The 12,522-nt window shown below is 41.2% G+C and overlaps 1 protein-coding gene across 10 annotated transcripts in view; it reads right to left on the bottom strand.

The window, feature by feature from the left end:
- The window catches only part of myocd (myocardin), a 126,218-nt gene that overhangs the window by 25,490 nt on the left and 88,206 nt on the right, over positions 1-12,522 (bottom strand). Inside the window, exon 1 of one of the 10 annotated variants that reach the window (XM_049562721.1) lies at positions 6,935-7,326. The exons of 7 other annotated variants lie outside the window; for them this stretch is intronic. In XM_049562721.1, the coding sequence (XP_049418678.1) occupies positions 6,935-6,989 (55 nt within the window). In that variant the 5' untranslated portion in view covers positions 6,990-7,326. Of the gene's footprint in view, positions 1-6,934; positions 7,327-12,522 lie in introns of those variants that run through there. 2 more of the 10 variants (XM_049562726.1, XM_049562727.1) reach the window with 2 other exon arrangements.

The raw sequence follows: 12,522 nt of genomic DNA, 5'->3' as shown, positions 1-12,522 counted from the left end.
GAAAACACGGGAAAAAAACAACGCTGCTTGCTCACAAATATTTCTGTGAGCAGGATGTAGGGAATGATAAACACAGCTCCTGGCTTTTAAACAGATCTGCTAGCCAGTGTGTGGTCCGCAGGGTGTGTGCACGTTTCTGTGTGCGCTTTATGTGCGTGTGTGTGTGTGTGTGTGTGTGTGTGTGTGTGTGTGTGGAAGTGGTCTAGGTGGGAGTGTGGGGTCATAAACATAGAGCCTCCCCCATGTCTGTTGGTCTGCTTGTGTCTGTGGCTCTTTTGCTTTTTTTTCCTTTCATTGTCTATGTGTGTTTCTCTTCATTGCTGTTATCTAAAGGTCTCCATGAGATCCTGGATCTGACACACAACTATGATCTGTTCCCCCTTTTCTACAAGACCCTAATCACTTTCTGCTTGTCTTCCCTATTGTTAATTATCTCTCCCAGGTGGTTTATATTCCTGTACATTTGGCTAGATTCAAGCATTTTATGAACGTTCCTTTGATGTAATGATTTTTGTAACAGTTAGACTGAATATCAGCGAGCTCGGGTGTCACATCGTAGCGCCCCTGTGGGAGAGCACCTTCATTATGTAACACCAGGCCCTTCCCTTCATCTAACATCTGCTTTAGTTTACAGTGAGGGGGTCGTGACCTGCTGGTCGCAACATCACAGAGAGCAAACGCAGGCATTAGTTGCTCACTGAAAGCTGACTAAAACATGTAACTGATACAGCCTCTGTGAACGGAAGTTTTTTGCCCATCCGCTACAATAGTGGATAGTGCAATAGCACCCGTCTATGTATACAGGCACAAACACATGCACGTTTTGTCTCTTCTGTCATGGAAAAAGCAAAGTGACAAAGGAATGTAGACTCTTTGATTTTAATGCAAGGGACCGCTCCTCGCTGCTATGTATTATGGACTGACACTTCAAAACTCACATAGTGAAACCTAATAGATCTGTTACTGTTCCTTTCATTTAAGCCTTACTTTTGTGACAAGCTAACGTCAAGGCAAGATAGTTGCATTTTAAGTCACCTAACGGCAGTGTTTGTTTCTTCTGTCAAGAAAAAAGATAGATGACAATGGAATGTAGCTGTTAGTGTGTGTAGTTAATTTTGCGGCTCGTGGGCAATGCTCTGTATTATGTTATCAATAATTCTGTTTGGAGAATCACAGCAAACTGCTCTTTGTTGTCAGGGCTGACACTTAAATTATAACTTTGATTTTTTTCAGTCTGGATTCTCTCTTCTCTTTTTTTCCACTGTTTTTCCAGTATAAGTGACTAATAGGAACAATCATTTTTGAAATTGGTCCAGTATTGCCAGCTGCAGCCTTAGCAAGAGGGCTACAAAGTAACCATTTGGGGCATGTTTGCACCGTCAGTTTATGTCCACTAAAAGTACTTTTGCCACTGATAGGCTCAGATTGTTATTCTAAATGTCTGACAGCATCATGGAAAGGATCCCTAATGAGACAGACCTTTTTGTTAAAGAGTAAGATCTGTTTTGTTTGACCAGAAACAACCCCAAAATCGCTTTTGCCAGCCAGACTCCATTTAAATGAACAGTGATTTAAGCATGTATGCAGTCAACATGTTTTCACATCGAACTGGGTGAATTAAGGGTTTATTTCAACCAAACCAGAGTTGGTGATTGTTGGAACAGTGGAAAGATGAGCCAAGTTGTTTTTTATGAGTTTTATTTTGTTTCTGTCAACTTTGAATTTTGTTTTACAATGATAAAAATACTGTTTATTTAAATAGAGTCTGTCTGGTGGCTTTTGATGATAGCAATCTCAGCGCCATTTCTAGTTAAACACAAGGAATCTTACTCTTTAACAAAAATGATTCATCTCAATAGGGATCCTTTCCACAACGTTGTCGAACAATCTGAGCCTGTCAGTGACAAAAACAAGCACTTTTAGTCAAGGTAAACTGACAGTGTAAATTGACAGTGCGAAAACACCCAGAGTGGTTATATTGTAGCCTGTATTGCAGCTGCTGGCTGCAGTCCTCTCATTCGGTATCGTGCCATTTTCATAAATTATTGTTCTCATTAGTGACTTGGACACTAAATTCTGAAATCTGTTGTAGGACTAGCATGGTTTCATTTATTCGTGGTGGTTCTATCAGGCTAATGTGACAAGCTAACACGACATAGGCAGCTGCATTCTAAGTCAGCTAAAAGCCTTTATTCTATCCAGGCATGTTTGTCTCTCCTGTCATGGAAAAAGCAGGATGACAAATTGAGCGTAACCAATATTATTACTTAACTCTTCGCTGCTCTATATTTACTAAAACCTTATCAATAATTCTGTCTGAAAAAACACAGCAGCTGCCATATAATCTGCTCTTTTTTTCTAAAAAGCTTTGCTAAGACCTGAGGGTTGTCTGTCTTGATTGCAGCGTGCACATGTTACAGAAAGGCTGTGTAATCACAGATCACTGAACCATACGATACTCTCCCTCGCTCACTGTTGACTTTGAAACTGAAGACATTTGTTTTAACTTGGGCTTTCTTGACAACAAAGGACATACAAATCCACAGCAACATTTACAAGTTTTCAGATTTATAGTGTAAATAAGTGATCATTTGGCCTGGTTTGCACTGGTGAAGTGGTGATAATTACACAGGCCAGTGTAGTGATATTCTGATTTATTGTCGCCCTGTGGCTAACACATTCACAGCCACCACACAAGAAACAAACGGTCTAATAATAACATCACACTTTTACACTTAAACTCTAACGACTTAGCTAAAGAGACTGGTTGCATTTGTTACATGAATTCTCCTGAACGTTCCCTCAGCAGGAATGTGTTCGCGACAGATGTATGAGCGCAACTGTATAACATCTAATAAACAGGTATTCCTAAATGAAGTATTAGGTTTATTTTAGTCTAATACCTCTGCATAAAGTGAAAATCCACCTTAAAACAGAACTTGCATACTTTATCGCTTTGCTCTTGGACAGTTCGAGGCAGATTTGTGAACGTGAGCCAGAGCCAGATGCAGGAGAGCCAACAGTCCACCATTAAGATACAGTTTCTGGAGCAGCTCCATTGACAGTGACTTATAGTCAACAGTGGGATAGTAGGGTGATGAAGAAAAAAGCGCAAAAGCCAACCCATTCCACAGGTAAGTGCTTTTTTATCTGTTGCCAGAGTACCATTCATTGTCAGTGGAGGGTGTCTAAATGTTGTCTTTCATATTATTACTTATTATCAGTTTTGTCATAAATTTAAGCAAGGGAAACTTCTGCCAGGATCATGGAAGTAACTTTTTTTTTTTTTTTTTGGTCTTACAGGATGTTCTATCTTAAGGCTCAGTTAACACGATACACACAAAATTATGCTAACACTTAAGTCAAAAAATAAAGCTCAAACAAACTGTAACTTAAGTAATTCACAACAATTAATCATTTAATTAGAATTTTTCATTATCAAGCCTAGTCCTAAACTATGTTGGTAGTTGAGGTTCTGTTCCTCACTTGAGGAAGCCTGAACTAACATGACAAGCTAACGTGACATGCACATGTTACAGTAGGGCTGCTGCATGTCAAACACCCTTAATTTTAACCATCATTTTTCCTTTCACAGTTTCTTAACTGCCTCACCTTAACTGTCAGATGGCTTGTAATCATAGTGATCCATTTGACACGATTCACTAGATTTCTTTGTTGCGTTAGCTTAGCAAACAACAACAACTTGGTTCAATAATAGGGCACAGAGTGGGTCAGATGGAATGAATTGTGAATTTACGGATCACTATGGATAAAATATTTGATATATTTTCTCACACTGTGATCTAATTTTGAATAAAACATGACTAAGGACTGTTTGTTATTAATGAGAGGGGAGGGGGTGGTGCAAAAAAGGGGGAGGCATTTCCTATTTTTTTAGGCTCATGGGAGGGACGTTTTTTTTTTTATCTGAGCTTAGGGGAGGGGAATACAACTTTTTGTACTTATTTTACCACCGATTTATAAAGAAAACATTGGAAGGCATGTTTTCCTTCAAAATCACCAAAATTACACCATTTATCATAGCCAGAAACTGTAAAAACAGCAATTATCATTGGATTTCAAATTTCCGACAGTGCTTAAACACATTATGTGGGACACATGCTTCTCTCAGGAAAAAAACATAACCAAATCTAAGCTGAAAATATCGATGTTTCATCAAAATCACTTTATGTTCATTCAAAATTTTGCAAAAAATAAACCATTCACGCTAACTAACCAGCATACAAGACAGTAGTGAAAAACCAAGGCTTTTTTCAACTCCAGGATTTCGTCTTCAACTTTTAACTTTCAAACATCAAAGGGTAAGTTTTTTTAATCTAACAACTTATTTGTGGTGAAGAAACGGTCGTACATTTTCCCCAAGTCACTCAGGGAGGCTCAAGAAAAAAATGTATTTGTAGCTTCAGGGAAGGTCAAAAAAATAAAATAAAATTAAGCATCCCAGCCACTCCTGTCCTCTGAACAGTCCCAAAACTAGCGATATACAGCCAACAAAATGCAAGATTGGGTTTTTTGTTTGTTTGTTTGTTTTTGGGTTTTTTTTTGGGTGGGGTGGGGGAGGTACAAAAATATAGGTAGGCCTATATTTCATATATTCACATTTAGCAGTCAATTTTTCTCTATAAGTCAGATGAAAACATCAACAACCCCTGGATTGGGTGTGGCAGCTGATATAAAACAGGTGTTTGGGAAAGAAAGTGTGTGTGGTGCTGATTTACAGTTCAACATGTGTTTGACACCTTGTAGCACTGATTTAACTCATATTTGACGCCTCTGTCATACCATTATGTAATGGCAGTGAGCTTGAGAGCACGGGGCACAGCCCTTTGAGCTGTTAATCAAAGCGGCATGAGAACTAGTCAGTAACACACACATTCACAAAACATTTGGAGGTCCGAGGGGAGCACTTAAGTGAGATCTTTATCTTTCCCTTTAGCTTCACCCATGCAGCGGCAGTTCCCATGGCTTTGATAATGTAGTTAAAGCATGGTGCAAAAGAGCAACAATTGCTGTTTTTCACGGGGCACTGAATGTAACTCGAGCTGCTGCAGCTTACAGAAAACTGTAAATCCAGCACAACCAGATCGTCTTAGACTCCCCCTGTCATCGGCAGTTATCACAGAAAGATTTATGCATAGTTTTACTTCTCTTACGCACAACATTTTACTCATGCACTCATAAATTCACCCAACCAGTCATGTCAGTTGTACCTTGTATAACCCAACATTAATCCCCCCCCCCCCCCCCCCCCCCACACACACACTGTAGCATCAAGCTGACTTGTAGGAAGATGACCTTTATGGCAGTAAGACACTATCTCTACATCTGTGCTCTATTAACCAGCTAGAGCGCGTGGCTTAGTGCAACACAGAACCTGAATCAACTCAATCAGCAGAATAAACATTGGCATTGTATATTTCTGTATGTTTAAATTTTATCTTTCAATTTTCAATTTTATATTGTGACATCAATGTGGTTAATGTGTGGTAAGGTTCAGGCACAAAAACCATTTGATAAGAGTCAGGAAAACATCATGTTTTGGCTTTAAATACCTGGTTTGTTCCCGACAAACACAGCTGGAAATGTCCCAAACTCTTGTTCAAAAACACTTGTTTTTTGTTGATCTCAAGCAGTGGTCTGCTGCTGCTGCAGTCACAACATCCACCATCACCGCCTCCTCCTGACGAAAAATTAGCTCATACACATCTAATCTCAACTACCTCACATGTATGAAATGTACAAATGTCGGATACGTTGTTTGCATAAATGTACAATGCAAATGTTTTATTCTGGTGACTGGGCTGCCTCAGCCACCTTGGCGAAAACCCTCGTGCTGCTTTTGAACACAGCCATCCCCCCTGTCATGTTCCCCGGAGCACTGGGGGTCATTTCCCACCCTGCTGATCTGTTCTAAACAACTCAAAGGAAAAGCATCATTTACCCTGCCATTTCTGGGAGGGCAATTACAGCTCACTGGCAAACTGCAAGTAAGGACTGAATCCTCCTGCTGTACATTCACAGCAGGGGCAGTCATTTATATCAAACTTTACAGAGCAGAGAGCTGCATTTGAGCTCTGTTGTTGCCACCATCAGTTACATTCTCCTCAGGGAGGTGGCAGTGTTGGTCAGACTGCACACACTGTAGTAGTACAGCGCAAACACACATGCTCAGCCTTGCAGAAAGTATGTTCTATGTGTGTGTGAAGCAGATAGATGGATACAAAGCCCCAACAGCTGCTGTGCGTTAAGGGGAGTTTAAATCAGTGCTGTAGTCAATGCCCTTCCTCCCTCTTTGATATGCCCAGGTACACACACCCACACACATACACAAGCACCATCAGCTTCCAATTCAGCCATATTAAGATAACCTCTGACCCCTCTGCAGTGTCTAATCTCTCGTTATCAGCGTGCACAGAGCCACAGAGTGAGAACCCCTCGCTGGTTTCCCCCTTAGCAGCAGCAGGTCAACGAATGGCACGCAACAAGTGCGCTAACCTGCCCAAGGAATCGGCCTCACATGTCGCGCTTTTACAAGGAGGTTGATGGACATCAAAGAAGAGCTGTAAATCCATCACAGTGTGACAAGGTTCGTCCTCAGGGCACAGCGCTCTGGAGGATTTCTGACTTATGCTGGCCTCCCTCTGGTATTCCTCACACCCACAGTATATTACATACACCTGTCACTTTGCTGGTGTCACTGAAGAGCACATTGGGAGTGTCAACACAGCTCATCCAAGACAGATGAATGACATATCGTATACAGGATCCCCTATAAATGCCAAGTGTTGACAGACAAACTGCTTGCAAGGCTCTTAAGAATAAACACAGCTGTACACAACATGTGTTCTCTGATAAACTTGACAGTGCATGCACGGATACAGAGAAGTCACATGTCAGTCCTCATTGGACTTACCTGATCTAAACTTGCTTCGTATCAGTATGGAGTGTTCAGAGCCCAGAAGAGTCATAATGCTCACAGTACAGTTCCAGTGTTTAAAAGTTGCAAAATAAAGTCACACAAGGTACACACTTCGTCCCCCCCGGCCACCTCTGGACGCCAGACTGAGATGAGCTGGAGTGGACCCAGCCTGCCTCATTAACAGCTCTACAGGAAAAGTAGTGTGTATGTCTCTTAGCCAGTGTGCACACTAGCAGCAGCCCTCTGCTCTCTGTGGGCTGCTCTCCCTTCCTGCCTCCTCTTTTCTGCTCTCTCTCCCCCGGGGGCTGATGTGTGGGTCTGCGGGCCAGTTAAGCTTTGGTCCCATCTAGCTGAGAACTCTGAGCAGAGCCAGGGACAGCACAGAGATATGCCCCACTCGGGGAGGGGCTACCCGGCCAGGGTTTCCTCTAAGCCCCGCCTGCCACAGCCCGGAGGCTGGACGAGGCTTGGCTGATGACTTCTTCCTCCCTTGCCACAAGTGTAAATATATCTGCCTATCAGCCCTGCTGACTGTCATTAGAGAGGAGAGAGGGAGGGGGAGATCAAGATAGAGACGGACGCTGATAGTGGAGCAGCAGTACAGCCAGGAGGGAGAAAGTGGGAAAAGCAGGGATGCGACAAGTTTCACTTCTTACCATGTGCCAGCAGCTGAAAAACAACAAGTCAGCCTATCAACTTTGGATCCAGGTATTAGAAATTTTAAGTTGGTTTGGTTCAGTATTCCCTTAAAGTCTAAACTTAGGTTTACTGGGGGGCCTGTCCCAAACACTAAACATATCCAAGTGTACATTTTCTGTTATCTCGGGGATCATAAGAGTCTGTCAAGTTATTTTAAGACACTGGAAGGAAACAAAGGCCCAAGAAGTGCAAGAGTGAGTTAGTGAAATGATGAAAACAGCAACAAATGTATGCTTTGCAGAATGGAGGGCAATCAGGAGGCAGGGGTGTCTCCCTGGGACCAGTTCTGGGTTTACATTAAAATGAAAGATAGGTCTAAACACATATCAGTCTCCTCTGAGACTATGTGTTCCTGTAGTAAGACTCAAGATATATGTATGGTATGTTTTCCCTGTAGTCTAGCTCTTTTTTTTCTTTTCCTTATGGATTTATTTGTTTGTTTACTATCTATGCACTGAAGTCTGTCTCCGTACTATAAAAAAGGTACCAGTTTTTTCAGTACCCTGAACCCTTGTTCTCTTTGACTGGATATTTCCTGGTCTATCCTCTGACATTAGATCTAATTTTATGACTTACAGTACTCACTGTTACAGCACCTAACTGCCTCTGTGGATCAAAATGCTTGGGACATATAGCTTATAGTGATCAAGTAGTGTGCTTGCAGTGTTTATTTTGTCTTTTCATACATGGCAATATACGGGAGAATGTTTTAAAACTACAGTTCTATTCTTGAAAATTTTTTACTCACACGGGCAAAGCACTTGTAGTTAAAGCCGCCTTCGTCCATTGGATTAATAATGTCCAGTCACGTAATGCCCCTTGAGCGGCCCTTGGTGAGGAAGAAGGCGGAAGAATTGGCAACGAGCCTGGTAGAGGACAATTTTAAAGTTTCCATAGGCTGGTTTGAGTGATTTAAAAAGAGTAGGGACAGATGAGACAAAATACAGAGGAAAACATTTGGAATGCCGATGAGAGAGGAATTTATCTTCAAGTACCTGATGGTAATTTGTAAAGAGTTTGAAATGACTGCACTGTGTTTTGAAACCATCAGTAAAATTGTCGATTATCTGCATGAGAAATGAAGAAAAGAAACAGTTACTATAATAATTCGCTTATCGTGATCCGTTTGACTTGGACAAACTTGACCACTAAAAGAGGTTTCCACTGTTCTCCTTCTCTATGCTTCGGCAACACAGCTATGAAGAAGAATTATTCAGTTATCATGAAAATTTGTTAAGCTGAATCTTTCATCAAAGAATGAGATTGAAAAAACACGCTCATTACAGTTGATCACAAAGTGTGCTTCTATTTGTGTTGAATCAGTTGAAATAAAGTATATGGTGGATTTTTTTTCTGGGCCTAAATCTGGTCTTAGAACACTCTGATTTATCGATGTTCACTACAAAAAGTGATCAGTTGAGTGCAGTCAGTCACCCAGCAGCTGAGAAGCAGGAGGTTTATCTTCCTCTCCAGCCTGTACTCAACAAGGCATCCCTTCCTCCAGCTCCCACATACCAGGCAGACATTTGTCAGAGTTGAACTGAGCTCCGTGCCCGCTCTCCTCAGGGGCGGCATTAGCCAACTGCAGCTCACAGACACCACATAGCCTCCAAAACGTCCTTCAACACAGCATGTCAGCTGGACACGTTGAGACTTTCTCTGCAGTTGTTTATTCAGAGAAGTGATTTGAACATATTATGGAATGTGACGCAATGCTTGAACCTCGGCACACTAGAAACGCAGCATCAAAATCCAGCGCAGTCAGAATGTTGAGTCATTTATGAGTTCTTGTTTCTGTTGGACAGCAGGTGTCAAAGTCTGTGCTGGCTGTTGTTCCAGGACGCTACTGTCTCACTAAAGCCAGATTAAAAGGTTCAGTGAATACAGCTGAGAATGTGGGGAGGCTAAACCTGTCCCTGTACCAGTTTGGCTTCCTGTCCCTACATGCACTTTACAAAGGGCAATACAAGAAAGTCACAAGATAACAGTTCCACCTTTTGTATTACATTATTGAACTTATTTTAAGGTAAGTGGTATTTATTTTACTAAGTAACATATTCAATCTATTTCTCAGGCTGGGCTAATAACAAACAGGCCTGAAAGGTGGACTGTATTGTTGTCACACGAATAATAGACTGAAAACCTCTGTCGTCTGTATGTGAAGTATGGAGCCAGGAAACATTTAGCTTAGCTTAGCGTAAAGACTGGAAGCAAGGGGAAATAGCTAATCTGAAATCATGCATTTTAATTCGATTTTTTTTAAATTTATGTGCAGTCTTAAGCACTTCTACACATAGAAAAAAACTGGCTTTGTAAATTTAAAAAAAAAAAAAATTAATTTAACCTTATCACTTGGCAGTACCAACATGGCCCACATGGGCACTCCGACACCCGTTGATTGAGAATTGCAGTACTTAAAGGGACACTTACATTTCTGGAAACTTAACACTTTTCTTTGTTTAGGTTAAAATGCTATTAATAAGCTGATGGCACGTTAAAATGTAAGTGAATTCCACCAGAGATGAAAACTCATAATTATACCATTCTCATATGGTTCTAAGAAAACTCCGACCAATCACTGCATTTGGACCGAATGCAATGATTGGTTGGAGTTTTCTCCTGTCCTGTCTGTCTTCCCCACGTGGAGGCCTCCGACAGACGTAACCGGTCGTGTAACATCCCCCACACACCCTCCAACCCTGAGTCTGTGAGACAACAATTATGCTAGCAACAGGGACACTTGTGCATATAAACTAGTAACCTGAGATGACCATGGTTTCGCCTGGAGCTGTCCCAAAGGGAAGATGCTGGCAGCACTGTGACAGGACGCGGAAGCGGGGGAAGTGCGGAGGGGTTAGCTCTATGCTAACAGCTAACCCCATCAAACCAGCTGTTCCCAGCGGCCTTCTGGCGAACGCTCGCTGGACATGAAATGGATTACATCTGACTGTGGAGATCCACTCACTGAGGAGTGAGGGACTGCTGCGTCCTTGTGTTCACTGAGACATGGATGAATGGTAACATATAAGATGCCGGTGTTGAGCTAACGGGGCTAACACTACATAGAGCAGACAGGGAGGCAGTATCATCTGGTAATCTCCGTGGTGTATACACAAACAATTCATGGTGCTGTGATGTGAAGAGGATCTCCCAGTTCTGCTCTCAGGATGTGGAGTTTTTGACTGTGAAGTGTCGACCCTTTTCATCTTACTACTGCACTATATGTTCTTTCTTGTATGTTACACAAATTGTTTTTAAATGTTTTGTTTCTTTTTGCTTGGGGTATGCGAAATGTCAGTTCGTTTTTTGTGCTGTGCATAAAAATAAAAAAGTTCAGTTCATAATGTTATATATGACAACACAGCATCCAGTTGCTAATGGCTAAAGTTAGCCTACTGTAGCGTAGCCTCTGAAACATTAATGTTATCTTCCTTGTGCGTTTCCACTTACTTGTAACGTTAATGCTGCTATCTAATGTTAGCACTGTAACCTTATTCTAAAACTCATCAGTCATCACTGACTCCAATTGAGTTTTAAAACTCCAGGTTTGCATTTGTAACGTTACACTTCTCTCTCTCGCCCTCCTCTTCCGTGTATCTCATGTTACCATGCCAACGCCTATGTCTATCATAGACGTAATGAAGACGTAATGGAGGAGGGGGGAGTAGGCCTGTGGAGAGAGGTGGAGTTGCAGGAGGAGGAGGATGGCACTTTGGAGGGAGGCAGGAGTTGTGGATGTTCAAATTTTTTCTAAGTGCTGTGTGAAATGCAAGAAAGGTAAAAGTTGCTTTAAGTAATGTTTTAGCCCTAAATGACTATTAATATATTAGTTACTCAGTATATTACTCACATATTAGTTACGTAGAATTCGGGAAGAAAGCTTGGCTTTTCTCAAATACCACCATGGTGAATGAAGAATGAATTGATGAATGATGAATTGTAGTCATAGGTGATCACATTTAACAACAGCAAAACTATACCAAAACATCCATGTAGAAACTCACACAACTCATGCAGTATGAGCCAAATCTCATTTATCCAGTTGTATGCACAGTAGTTACCATACACATGCATTTTTACTAAAATAATAGAAGTAACTTACCTGCACCATAAAATATTACGGTGTTTGGGAAGTATTGAGCTGGATAAATAAGACTTGGATTATACTGCATGAGTTTTGTGAGAGTTTATAAACGGAAGTTTTGACATAATTTTACTGGTTAAATGTGGACCCCTACGACATCAATTCATCAAACGTATCCGTTTTTGGATTCTTTGCTGGAGACATGCAATAAAACCAAGTTCTTTCTGAATTCAATGTAACATGGTGTAAGTACATATAGAAATGATTATTAGGGGGTGAGGAGTATTCCTTTTAGAGGTTCTGGTCATAGACTGTAAAAATGATGGATGTAAACTCCGTGACGTCACCCCTTGGTTTGTGGAGCCCCATTTTGAAGCCTCACTTCACAGAGAAGTTGAGGACACTATGGGCAGACAGCCTGTCAATTAAAGCGACCCACCCTTTATTTTTACAGATTATCTGTCTCATTTAGTGCTGTGTGAATATAATGACAGCTGAAGCAAATACGCCAAAAAGGTTTTTTTCAATATAAGTTACTAACTACAGCTTTAAAAACAAGCCCTTTTTGTTCAGAAATTGCACTAAAAGGCTGCCACAAAGTTCCTTCTTTATACCTCCTTTGCATTTTTTCATAGCACCAAACAACAGTGGCATGCCGACATTACGGAAGCAAAAGAGGGGTAACAGGTGTGACATGTAACACAACAGTGCTACCCTTTAGCGTTACATTAACATACTCATAAACACTGCTCCATTAACAATAACAATGGTGTTACATTGGCAATAAAAATCATTTACA

Source organism: Epinephelus fuscoguttatus, linkage group LG20, assembly GCF_011397635.1.
Source record: "Epinephelus fuscoguttatus linkage group LG20, E.fuscoguttatus.final_Chr_v1".
Taxonomy (NCBI): domain Eukaryota; kingdom Metazoa; phylum Chordata; class Actinopteri; order Perciformes; family Serranidae; genus Epinephelus; species Epinephelus fuscoguttatus.
Note: the sequence above shows the minus strand (reverse complement) of the source record. Positions and strands in the feature narration are given on the sequence as shown.